Consider the following 12,302-nt stretch of genomic DNA (forward strand, 5'->3'; position numbering starts at 1 on the left):
TCTTTCTAATCTCCTGAGACAACTCTTTCCTTTGCGGCCTCTGGTCCATGTTGAGTGTGGTACACGCCATGTCACCAAACAGCACAGTGAGTATCTGTAGCCCTATATACAGGCCCACTGAATGATTACAAGACACCTGTGATGCTAATTAGTGGACACAACTTGATTTAACATGTCCCTTTTGTCATATTATTTTTAGGGGTACCATCATTTCTGTCCAGGCCTATGTCATGAGTTTAATTTTTTTTTTAATTCTGTGGAAGCAGGGTTGAAAAGCAATGTCTGACTTTCATTTGTTCATTTTCATAGATTTTTAATTCATTATTACTTTTGTCAGATTCAAGTTATTTCTGTGACCATTGTGGGTTTTTCTTTCATAAAACGAGGGGTACCAACAATTTTGACCACGTGTGTATGTAGGTTTTTAGGTCTCTGGTCTCTGCAGAGAAGCACTATTGACTATGCTTTTCATTGTGAAGTTAAAAATTTGTATGGCAGAATATAGGGACCTATTGATTTGTTTAGTGTATGGTCTGGGAGCTACTACAGAAGTTGCACCGAGCCATAAAGGCAATGTGAACATAGTGCTATATTATATAAAACGTTCCTAATTTGAAATATCTCATTTATGAATACAATTATTTTAAGAATCCGGATTATAGCGGATCCTATTTGGGAAAACAGATGCTTAGTAAAACTGAAGGAATTGCCACTAGCATCATATCTTTACTTATTTTTTAATGTTTTATCTGGATTTATTGCTATGTGTAACATTTCCATTCCATGCCTGTTTTCCCAAATCATTCCCAAAGTCTCTTCCACCTGTCTATAATCTACTAGTTTCCTCAGTATTGTAGAACTCAGATGTACTTTATGGTGATTCAGTTTTAATCAGACTTTTTTTTCACCATCTCCTTACATCACCAAGTGTGTCCCACTGTTAAAATTGTTGGGGTGTCTTGCCATATGGTTAATGGTGTTGTCATGTCAAGCCAATTTACAACCAGTAGGACTAGTAACTTGCTTGACATAGAATAAATAGATTCTTATTTATCTGGTTATCTAACTACATAGGTCATTTATTTTCATGTTCACTTGCAAGTATGAACATCAGTCATACTTTCACATCGTCTGCAGCGCACATAGCAGCACCACACAAATTTACACTCGCATCTCTCCACGTGTCTGACTACATGCGTGTTATACCCCCTCCCACAGCACAGCAGATTACAGCCATCTGGTCCCTCCGAGGTACGGTTGCATTCTCGACCATGGGTCCCAGATATTCCAAGCTTTTGATCTTCTACACAATAATTAGGGGATCTGTTGGTGTAAACAAGGTCCTCTTTCCTGATTGGTATCTTCCGATGATTCTTCTCTTTCCTGCGGACTTTGCGCTTCATTCGGTCTGATATCTGAACACTATTTTCATATTTATCCTTTAAATAATTTCCAATCTTTTCAAATGAAGACATAGATTTCCAACATGTTTTCACAGCACAGGAACCGGACACTCCATGACAGCGACAGTCCACTGTCATCAGCTTTGTCACCGCCTAATGAAAGAGATCCACAATCATGAGAAGCAAATCTTTTCTGCAGTATGAAATAAGAACAGTGCATTTAACTTCTAAATTTCTACTCTGTGACATTTTCGACAGGCATTAACAACTTGCTGATGTAGCATGTACTCTAGTCATATACTACGCTGGCCACAGTTTACATAACACAGGCAACAGACGTAAAATACACCCTGATACACACATAAAATTACAGATACAATTATGGGATTTGCGGGACATAAAGAGTATGTCCAAATCAAGATACTATTTTACCACTATTTATACATGAAAAGGTAACTTTAAAAGAAAAACATATGCATATATATTTACATACCCCGGCAGAATTTTTCCTTTTTTGGCCTTGTTTCAGAGAATATGAATGATAACAAAAAACTTTTTCTCTACTCATGGTTATTGGTTGAGTGAAGCCATTTATTGTCAAACTACTGTGTTTTCTCTTTTTAAATCTTAAAGTTCTTAAATCTGATCAAAAGATCACATACCTCAGTTCTTAATACCGTGTATTGCCCCCTCTAACATAAATGTCAGCTTGAAGTCTTTTGTGGTAGTTGTGGATGAGGTTCTTTAATTTCTCAGATAGTAAAGATGCCCATTCTTCTTGGCAAAAAGCCTCCAGTTCCTGTAAATTCCTGGGCCGTCTAGCATGAACTGGCCTAGTATCCATACTTAGTCCCCAGCCGCCCAGAGGCCGGGTGTCCACGCTTGGTCCCCAGCTGCCAGGGGGCGGCCAGGTGCCCACACACGGTCCCCAGCCGCCTGGGGGCGGCCGGGTGTCCATAAACGGTCCCCAGCCGCCCCTATTTGGAGGACAGCCTAACCACAAACACGTGGACAAGTGATCTTCCCAGAGTGGCTCAATGATATTGAGGTCAGGAGACTGAAATGGCCACTCAAGAATCTTCACTTTGTTCTGCTGTAAACAATGACAGGTCGACTTGGCCTTGTGTTTTGGATCGTTGTCTTGTTGGAACATCCAAGTACGTCGCATGCGCAGCTTCTGGGCTGATGAGTGCAAATTTGCCTCCAATATTTGCTGATAACATGCTGCATTCATCTTTCTTTCAACTTTCACCAAGTTCCCTGTGCCTTTGTAGCTCACACATCCCCAAAATATCAGCGATCCACCTCCGTGCTTTACTGTTGGAATGGTGTTCCTTTCATCATAGGCCTTGTTGACCTCTCTCCAAATGTAACCTTTATTGTTGTGGCCAAAAAGTTAAATTTTAGTCTCATCACTCCGAATTACCATGTTCCAGAAGTTTTGAGGCTTGTCTCTGCGCTGTTTAGTGTATTGTAGGCGAGATACTTTGTGGCATTTGCGCAGTAATGGCTTTCTTCTGGTGAATCGACCATGCAGCCCATTTTTCTTCAAGTACCTCTCAATAACCATGAGTGGAGAAAAAGTTATTTTGTTACCATTCATATTCTCTGAAACAAGGCCAAGAAAGGAAAAATTCTGCCGGGGTATGTAAACTTTTGAGCACAACTGTATATATATATATATATATATATATACATACACGCACATATATTTTATACATATTTTTCTAATCTATTTACAGTAAAATATGTTTATAAAAATGGCAAATATGTCCTGCTGATCCAGATAAAGTGAGCTACTTGCCAACTAAACCATTAATACTATGTTGACGTGTCTGCTAATTCTATAGATTAGTTTGTAATATTAATGCATGTAGGGCTGACTTATAAAACCTTCCCTAAAACTTCCAACATCTAGTAATCTGCACTACTCTGCTTTTAATAATTCACAACAAATTCATATTTCCCACTGTTGGAAAAAAATCTTCTTTGCAGTCTCCTGCCAAATGGGATGTACATATTGGCGTATTTCAGGCAGGGATGGGGGGACGGATGAGACAGAGCACTCAGGGAACTGTCTACAGTGCTCAGCAGAGAGCGCAGGAAGAAGAATCACTTTGCTTCTCCCTCTCTTGTGCAGTGTGAGCACTGATTGGTGCAGTGGCAGCCAGTAGGCTTCTCTCTGCTCCGCTGCTATTCATACAGCTCCATACTAACTGTGCAAGCCGCCAGCCCATCAAAGGGTCCCACAGCTGCAAAGGATGTCGACGTCCTGTCACAGGCTGCACAATGATGTCACTGCACTGGATGGGGGAGTATACAAAGCGTCATGATTTTAAAAGAACTCAAATAAAGGTTATCTTTTATAGGGTTTTTCTCTTGGTTTTGGGTCAGACATAGTAATCTGTGCCCACCTAAGAGTCGTCTGCTTCCTGAAAACTGCAGCAGTTGTAAAATAGATTATGGGAGGTGCATGTACAATGTAAACTGATTACTTACTATCAATGCGGCTGCTCTTAACTGTTTGGTGATCGGCCCATCTGACCCTACACTCAAATTAATTAATAATCATTATGATTGTGCAGAAACTAGTAAATCATTATGATGATTGGCTAGTATAACTGGGCCTTTACGACGGGCGTTTTCAGGGTTTAGTAACTAAGGCAGCATTATTTATACTTGTTATTCTTTGTTCTGCTTTCCCTTTCTTCTCAAAAATTTGAAAGATCAGACAGCAGCCTTCTCAAGCAATAATTTAGCCTGGTACTTAACTATACTGTATATAAAAGTCTATAATAACTCATCATCATCATAGCTATAAGTATCAGCGTTGTTTTTATTCTACTCACCAGCCTCCCAGCCTCATTATTGTGCAGGTGCATTGCACTAACAATATCGGATTCCTGTCCAGTTGTATTTTTATAGGGGGCATCAAGGAATTTCCTGCTGAACCACATTCCATACTGAAGATTATCTGAGCAGCCTCCCCAATGCCATCCCTCGCTGGCTGATCCACCATTCTGAAGGCTTGTGTCGCAGGAACATTCGGTCATATTACCAGCACTACACGACCTGGTGATGGAGTGCACTAGACCTGCTGCTGTCACTGCAGAGATGAATGCAGTTTCTTTAGTTCCTAGAATAAAGGTAGGTAAGAAATGGTCTGAGCAATTATTAATGGCAGAACATAAGTACCAGTGTTATAAATATTAAGTACATGGAAGATGACATTGCAGGAGAACTGAACACCTACTACCAGGATGTCCACAGATTGTAGCATGACACCTTTGGATCATGTTTTGTCACAGTACCCTTCTAACAGTAAAAAGATGTCCCCAAGTGTAGAACCTTTGATAAGTGGCCCTTTGAACATTCACAATCATTCTCCATTGAATGTAAAACAATAATAATAATAATTTTTATTTATATAGCGCCAACATATTCCGCAGCACTTTAAAATTAAGCAGGGACATGTACAGACAATATAAACAATATAATGTATCACATTTCAACAGTTACAAGAGGAGTGAGAGCCCTGCTCGCAAGCTCACAATCTACATGGAAATGGGGGGACACACAGTAGGTAGAACATGGTCATCAGCCAGTATCTGTCGGTCTAAGGACAGTTACCGTGAGCTATTTGGTGCATGGAGGATGTGGAGCCAGATGAATAGATATAGATACAGTTTTGGAATAGGAAGCCTTTAGCCAACCATAGAATGATCAGGCCACCTGGTGGGCCAGTCCATCACTTGCTTCCTCTGTGGTACATGTTCTACATACATGTATGCAGTCATCCAAATTATTCATTTGTGCTAGTCTGCTTTTAAGCTATATATGCTAAGTTTACAGAAATCATAAAAGACACCATCTTGTTTTGTAATTTCACTTCTATTTATACAGTAAACCTGTCTTTATTTATTCGAGTACAGAAAGTCATGTGCATATAGATATATATATACAGTACAGACCAAAAGTTTGGACACACCTTCTCATTTAAAGATTTTTCTGTATTTTCATGACTATGATAATTGTACATTCACACTGAAGGCATCAAAACTATGAATTAACACATGTGGAATTATATACTTAACAAAAAAGTGTGAAACAACTGAAAATATGTCTTATATTCTAGGTTCTTCAAAGTAGCCACCTTTTGCTTTGATGACTGCTTTGCACACTCTTGGCATTCTCTTGATGAGCTTCAAGAGGTAGTCACCGGAAATGGTCTTCCAACAATCTTGAAGTAGTTCTCAGAGATGCTTAGCACTTGTTGGCCCTTTTGCCTTCACTCTGCGGTCCAGCTCGATTGGGTTCAGGTCTGGTGACTGTGGAGGCCAGGTCATCTGGCGTAGCACGCCATCACTCTCCTTCTTGGTCAAATAGCCCTTACACAGCCTGGAGGTGTGTTTGGGTTCATTGTCCCAATTTTGAATAAATGCCCAATAGTGTCACCAGCAAAGCACCCCCACACCATCACACCTCCTCCTCCATGATTCACGGTGGGAACCAGGCATGTAGAGTCCATCCGTTCACCTTTTCTGCGTCGCACAAAGACACGGTGGTTGGAACCAAAGATCTCAAAATTGGACTCATCAGACCAAAGCACAGATTTCCACTTGTCTAATGTCCATTCTTTGTGTTCTTTAGCCCAAACAAGTCTCTTCTGCTTGTTGCCTGTCCTTAGCAGTGGTTTCCTAGCAGCTATTTTACCATGAAGGCCTGCTGCACAAAGTCTCCTCTTAACAGTTGTTGTAGAGATGTGTCTGCTGCTAGAACTCTGTGTGGCATTGACCTGGTCTCTAATCTGAGCTGCTGTTAACCTGCGATTTCTGAGGCTGGTGACTCGGATAAACTTATCCTCAGAAGCAGAGGTGATTCTTGGTCTTCCTTTCCTGGGGTGGTCCTCATGTGAGTCAGTTTCTTTGTAGCGCTTGATGGTTTTTGCAACTGCACTTGGGGACACTTTCAAAGTTTGCCCAATTTTTCGGACTGACTGACCTTCATTTCTTAAAGTAATGATGGCCACTCGTTTTTTTTTACTTAGCTGCTTTTTTATTGCCATAATACAAATTCTAACAGTCTATTCAGTAGGACTATCAGCTGTGTATCCACCTGACTTCTTCACAACACAACTGATGGTCTCAACCCCATTCATCAGGCAAGAAATCTCACTTATTAAACCTGACAGGGCACACCTGTGAAGTGAAAACCATTTCCGGTGACTACCTCTTGAAGCTCATCAACTTTGTTTCAAGCATGTGATGCTTGTTCAAACTCACCTGTGGCAAGTAACTGGTGTCGGCAATATGAAAATCACACCTCAAACTAGATAAAAAGGGGAGAAGTTGACTCAATCTTTGCATTGTATGTCTGTGTATGCCACACAAAGCATGGAGAACAGTAAGAGGAGAAGAGAACATTCTGAGGACTTGAGAACCAAAATTTGTGAACAATATGAACGTCAAGGTTACAAGTCCATCTCCAGAGATCTTGATTTTCCTTTGTCATGGGTTCGCAGCATAATCAAGAAGAAATCTTAACAGTAGAGTAGACTGGATGTCATTCATCTCAGTCTGAATACATATGGTTTCCAAGCTGCTGTCCGGTACTCACGTACAACCGTTGTTCTGCAAGGTTAGTATTCATGTGGAGTATATAAACCTCCTTCCATAGCCTCTATGAAGGACTTTAACTAATTCAAGACCAGACCATTTACCCCCATTACTGACGAGGCACATTTTCGTTTTTTTTCCTATGTGCAGTTTGAAGTACTATGAAATATTTTCTCGTTCAAATATTCAAATCATTTTTGCATATTTTTTTGTTATACAGTGCTGGCCAAAAGTATTGGCACCCCTGCAATTCTGTCAGATAATGCTCAGTTTCTTCCTGAAAATGATGGCAATCACAAATTCTTTGGTCTTATTATCTTCATTTAATTTGCTTGCAAGGAAAAAACACAAAAGAGAATGAAGCAAAAATCAAATCATTGTTCATTTCACACAAAACTCCAAAATAGGGCCGGACAAAAGTATTGGCACCCTCAGCCTAATACTTGGTTGCACAACCTTTAGCCAAAATAACTGCGAACAACCGCTTCCGGTAACCATCAATGAGTTTCTTACAATGCTCTGCTGGAATTGTAGACCATTCTTCTTTGGCAAACTGCTCCAGGTCCCTGATATTTGAAGGGTGCCTTCTCCAAACTGCCATTTTGAGATCTCTCCACAGGTGTTCTATGGGATTCAGGTCTGGACTCATTGCTGGCCACCTTAGAAGTCTCCAGTGCTTTCTCTCAAACCATTTTATAGTGCTTTTGGAAGTGTGTTTTGAGTCATTGTCCTGCTGGAAGACCCATGACCTCTGAGGGAGACCCAGCTTTCTCACACTGGGCCCTACATTATGCTGCAAAATTTGTTGGTAGTCTTCAGACTTTATAATGCCATGCACACGGTCAAGCAGTCCAGTGCCAGAGGCAGCAAAGCAACCCCAAAACATCAGGGAACCTCCGCCATGTTTGACTGTAGGGACTGTGTTCTTTTCTTTGAATGCCTCTTTTTTTTTCCTGTACACTCTATGTTGATGCTTTTTCCCAAAAAGCTCTACTTTTGTCTCATCTGACCAGAGAACATTCTTCCAAAATGTTTTAGGCTTTCTCAGGTAAGTTTTGGCAAACTCCAGCCTGGGTTTTTTATGTCTCGGGGTAAGAAGTGGGGTCTTCCTGGGTATCCTACCATACAGTCCCTTTTCATTCAGACGTCGACGGATAGTACGGGTTGACACTGTTGTACCCTCGGACTCCAGGGCAGCTTGAACTTGTTTGGATGTTAGTCGAGGTTCTTTATCCACCATCCGCACAATCTTGCGTTGAAATCTCTCGTCAATTTTTCTTTTCCGTCCACATCTAGGGAGGTTAGCCACAGTGCCATGGGCTTTAAACTTCTTGATGACACAGCACACGGAAGACACAGGAACATTCAGGTCTTTGGAGATGGACTTGTAGCCTTGAGATTGCTCATGCTTCCTAACAATTTGGTTTCTCAAGTCCTCAGACAGTTCTTTTGTCTTCTTTCTTTTCTCCATGCTCAATGTGGTACACACAAGGACACAGGACAGAGGTTGAGTCAACTTTAATCCATGTTAACTGGCTGCAAGTGTGATTTAGTTATTGCCAACACCTGTTAGGTGCCACAGGTAAGTTACAGGTGCTGTTAATTACACGAATTAGAGAAGCATCACATGATTTTTCAAAGGGTGCCAATACTTTTGTCCACCCCCTTTTTTAGGTTTGGTGTGGAATTATATCCAATTTGGCTTTAGGACAATTCTTTTTGTGTTTTTTTCATTGAAGACAAATTAAATGAAGAGAATAATACCAAAGAATTTGTGATTGCAATCATTTTCAGGAAGAAACTGAGTATTATCTGACAGAATTGCAGGGGTGCCAATACTTTTGGCCAGCACTGTATATGGAGCCTAATTTTTATGTAAGTTGCATACTCTCATTATTGGTGGGAAAAATGAAAGAAATACATGTCAGATTTTCTCATTTTTTTAGTACTAAAAGGGACCATTAAAATGAATTTTAAACCTTGTTCCTTTTTCCATAACATTATTTTTATATCAAACATGTTTTTTTTTTCAACAGAGGCAGACTAGTAACACTGATTTGGATTGACAACAGCTTCTATTTATTTGTTTATCCTTCATTTATTTCTCATATTGTGCCATGGATAAGTTCATAAAAGACCAATAGGGGGCATTTCAACATTTAAATACTTTTTTATGATTTCCTCTAACTAGGGCTCGTATATTAGGTCTAGTTATACTGGAAATTCATCTTCCTGACTGTATAGCAGAACTTACCTGGTCTCCCAGGACCCAGCAGCTGGCTTCTGCTCCCTCTTTACAACCAATGATCACAAGATCACTAGATCCAGAGGAAGAAGCACTGTAAGTGCCTGTTTAGTGTCAATGCAGAGTAGAACACGAACCGCCCAGATGTTTATTATCTACAGATTGTCCAAAAGCAGTAAAAAAATCAGTAGTGTCCAACTCTTATCACCCTCTCAGATCAGCTGTTGGAAGGGACCATGGTATTGCAGCTCATCCCATTCACTTCCATGGCACAAAGCTGTAGTAAAATGCAATACCAGCCACAGCCACTACTAAATGTTTGGAGCTCTGCCTGGTATACAATGAAGGATATTTAGAACCTACAAAGATGGCCAAAGCCATAGAGCTTCGGTAAGAACACAAAATTCTATTTGATGTGGTTGTCAATGACAATTATACAGTACATCCAACAAAAAACAGCCAACACCCACTAACATGATACATAAAAATATATTTTATTATGCATATTCAATAAAATCAATTAAAAAAGTGTAAAGTGAACAAGATCATCTTAAAGGGTAAGTGGTTCACACAGTATATACAATTTTAAGTCTGGGTATGTACAAACAGTAACATAATATACAGTACAGACCAAAAGTTTGGACCCACCTTCTCATTTAAATATTTTTCTGTATTTTCATGACTATGAAAATTGTACATTCACACCGAAGGCATCAAAACTATGAATTAATACATGTGGAATTATATACTTAACAAAAAAGTGTGAAACAACTGAAAATATGTCTTATATTCTAGGTTCTTCAAAGTAGCCACCTTTTGCTTTGATGACTGCTTTGCACACTCTTGGCATTCTCTTGATGAGCTTCAAGAGGTAGTCACCGGAAATGGTTTTCACTTCACAGGTGTGCCCTGTCAGGTTTAATAAGTGGGATTTCTTGCCTTATAAATGGGGTTGGGACCATCAGTTGTGTTGTGCAGAAGTCTGGTGGATACACAGCTGATAGTCCTACTGAATAGACTGTTAGAATTTGTATTATGGCAAGAAAAAAAGCAGCTAAGTAAAGAAAAACGAGTGACCATCATTACTTAAAGAAATGAAGGTCAGTCAGTGTGAAAAATTGGGCAAACTTTGAAAGTGTTCCCAAGTGCAGTTGCAAAAACCATCAAGCGCTACAAAGAAACTAGCTCACATGAAGACTGCCCCAGGAAAGGAAGACCAAGTGTCACCTCTGCTTCTGAGGATAAGTTTATCCGAGTCACCAGCCTCAGAAATCGCAGGTTAACAGCAGCTCAGATTAGAGACCAGGTCAATGCCACACAGAGTTCTAGCAGCAGACACATCTCTTCAATAACTGTTAAGAGGAGACTTTGTGCAGCAGGCCTTCATGGTAAAATAGCTGCTAGGAAACCACTGCTAAGGAGGCAACAAGCAGAAGAGACTTGTTTGGGCTAAAGAACACAAGGAATGGACATTAGACCAGTGGAAATCTGTGCTTTGGTCTGATGAGTCCAAATTTGAGAGCTTTGGTTCCAACCACCGTGTCTTTGTGCGACGCAGAAAAGGTGAACGGATAGACTCTACATGCCTGGTTCCCACCGTGAAGCATGGAGGAGGAGGTGTGATGGTGTGGGATTGATTTGCTTGTGACACTATTGGGCATTTATTCAAAATTGAAGGCATACTGAACCAGCATGGCTACCACAGCATCTTGCAGCGGCATGCTATTCCATCCGGTTTGCGTTTAGTTGGACCATCATTTATTTTTCAAAAGGACAATGACCCCAAACACACCTCCAGGCTGTGTAAGAGCTATTTGACCAAGAAGGAGAGTGATGGGGTGCTACATCAGATGACCTGGCCTCCACAGTCACCAGACCTGAAACCAATCGAGATGATTTGGGGTGAGCTGGACCGCAGAGTGAAGGCAAAAGGGCTAACAAGTGCTAAGCATCTCTGGGAACTCCTTCAAGATTGTTGGAAGACCATTTCCGGTAACTACCTCTTGAAGCTCATCAAGAGAATGCCAAGAGTGTGCAAAGCAGTCATCAAAGCAAAAGGTGGCTACTGTGAAGAACCAAGAATATAAGACATATTTTCAGTTGTTTCACACTTTTTTGTTAAGTATATAATTCCACATGTGTTAATTCATAGTTTTGATGCCTTCAGTTTCAATGTACAATTTTCATAGTCATGAAAATACAAAAAAATCTTTAAATGAGAAGGTGTGTCCAAACTTTTGGTCTGCACTGTAAGTAGCATCACAGGTTCATTGAATCAATTAAATCCCATTTTAAATAAGGTGCATAGTGCAAGGTAAGTAAAAAATGTGAAATTTAAACTGAAAATACCAGGTACTTTTACACAACGAATAATCAATACATATGGTACATAAGGCATGATGTACCCCTATTAAAAATACAGAGCCATTAGTCCTTAAGTGCTTAGTTTATTATGTGCTGAGGCATTGTGGGATTAGTTCTTGTAAAGTATAATATTGTAGACCATATTAAGGATAAGGTGATATTTACCAGACCACGACTCTGCTGCTATCTATGCCTGACTTACGTTTCGTCTCTGCTTCCTCAAGGGGTAAATCAATGAATGAAACTACTTATATTATGTGATTTATTTATACATTCCGAGATATGAAATTGTATATATGGATCACTTAAATGGATTTTATTTGGAGTGTTCCCTTTCCACTTTTTTAATTGTTTTTATTAAGTATGCATAATAAAATGCATAGACAGCTAATTGGTGAAGGTGTGGAGGGTCAGACCCCCACTGATCCCATGTTGATGGTTATCCTATTAATAAAATTAGAAAATCCCTTGAAGCGAATAACAGTATGCAAATCAATACTAAGGCCACACATTACCATTAGATTCCTGTCACCGTAACTCTCTCATTGCTTTAGTGCACAAGTTCAGTCCCTGGGGACCAATTGTAAGCACTTGTATAGTGTATGCTCCCACTTATTCATTCCTTTAAGAAATTATTCATATGATACTTTAAGTAATAAAATCCATTACATTTAA

At 40.0% G+C, this 12,302-nt stretch overlaps 1 protein-coding gene across 1 annotated transcript in view; it reads right to left on the reverse strand.

Annotated features, from left to right (window-relative positions):
- Positions 1-381: 381 nt before the first annotated feature.
- The window catches only part of WNT16 (Wnt family member 16), a 35,269-nt gene continuing 23,348 nt past the window's right edge, over positions 382-12,302 (reverse strand). Inside the window, exons 3-4 of the mRNA XM_073652066.1 lie at positions 4,253-4,539; positions 382-1,556 (exon numbers count right to left, since the gene is read on the reverse strand). Of these exons, the coding sequence (XP_073508167.1) occupies positions 1,092-1,556; positions 4,253-4,539 (752 nt within the window). The 3' untranslated portion in view covers positions 382-1,091. The remainder of the gene's footprint in view (positions 1,557-4,252; positions 4,540-12,302) is intronic.

Source organism: Phyllobates terribilis, unplaced genomic scaffold (assembly GCF_046119375.1).
Source record: "Phyllobates terribilis strain yellow unplaced genomic scaffold, ASM4611937v1 Scaffold_11__3_contigs__length_659146591, whole genome shotgun sequence".
In the NCBI taxonomy this organism is placed as follows: domain Eukaryota; kingdom Metazoa; phylum Chordata; class Amphibia; order Anura; family Dendrobatidae; genus Phyllobates; species Phyllobates terribilis.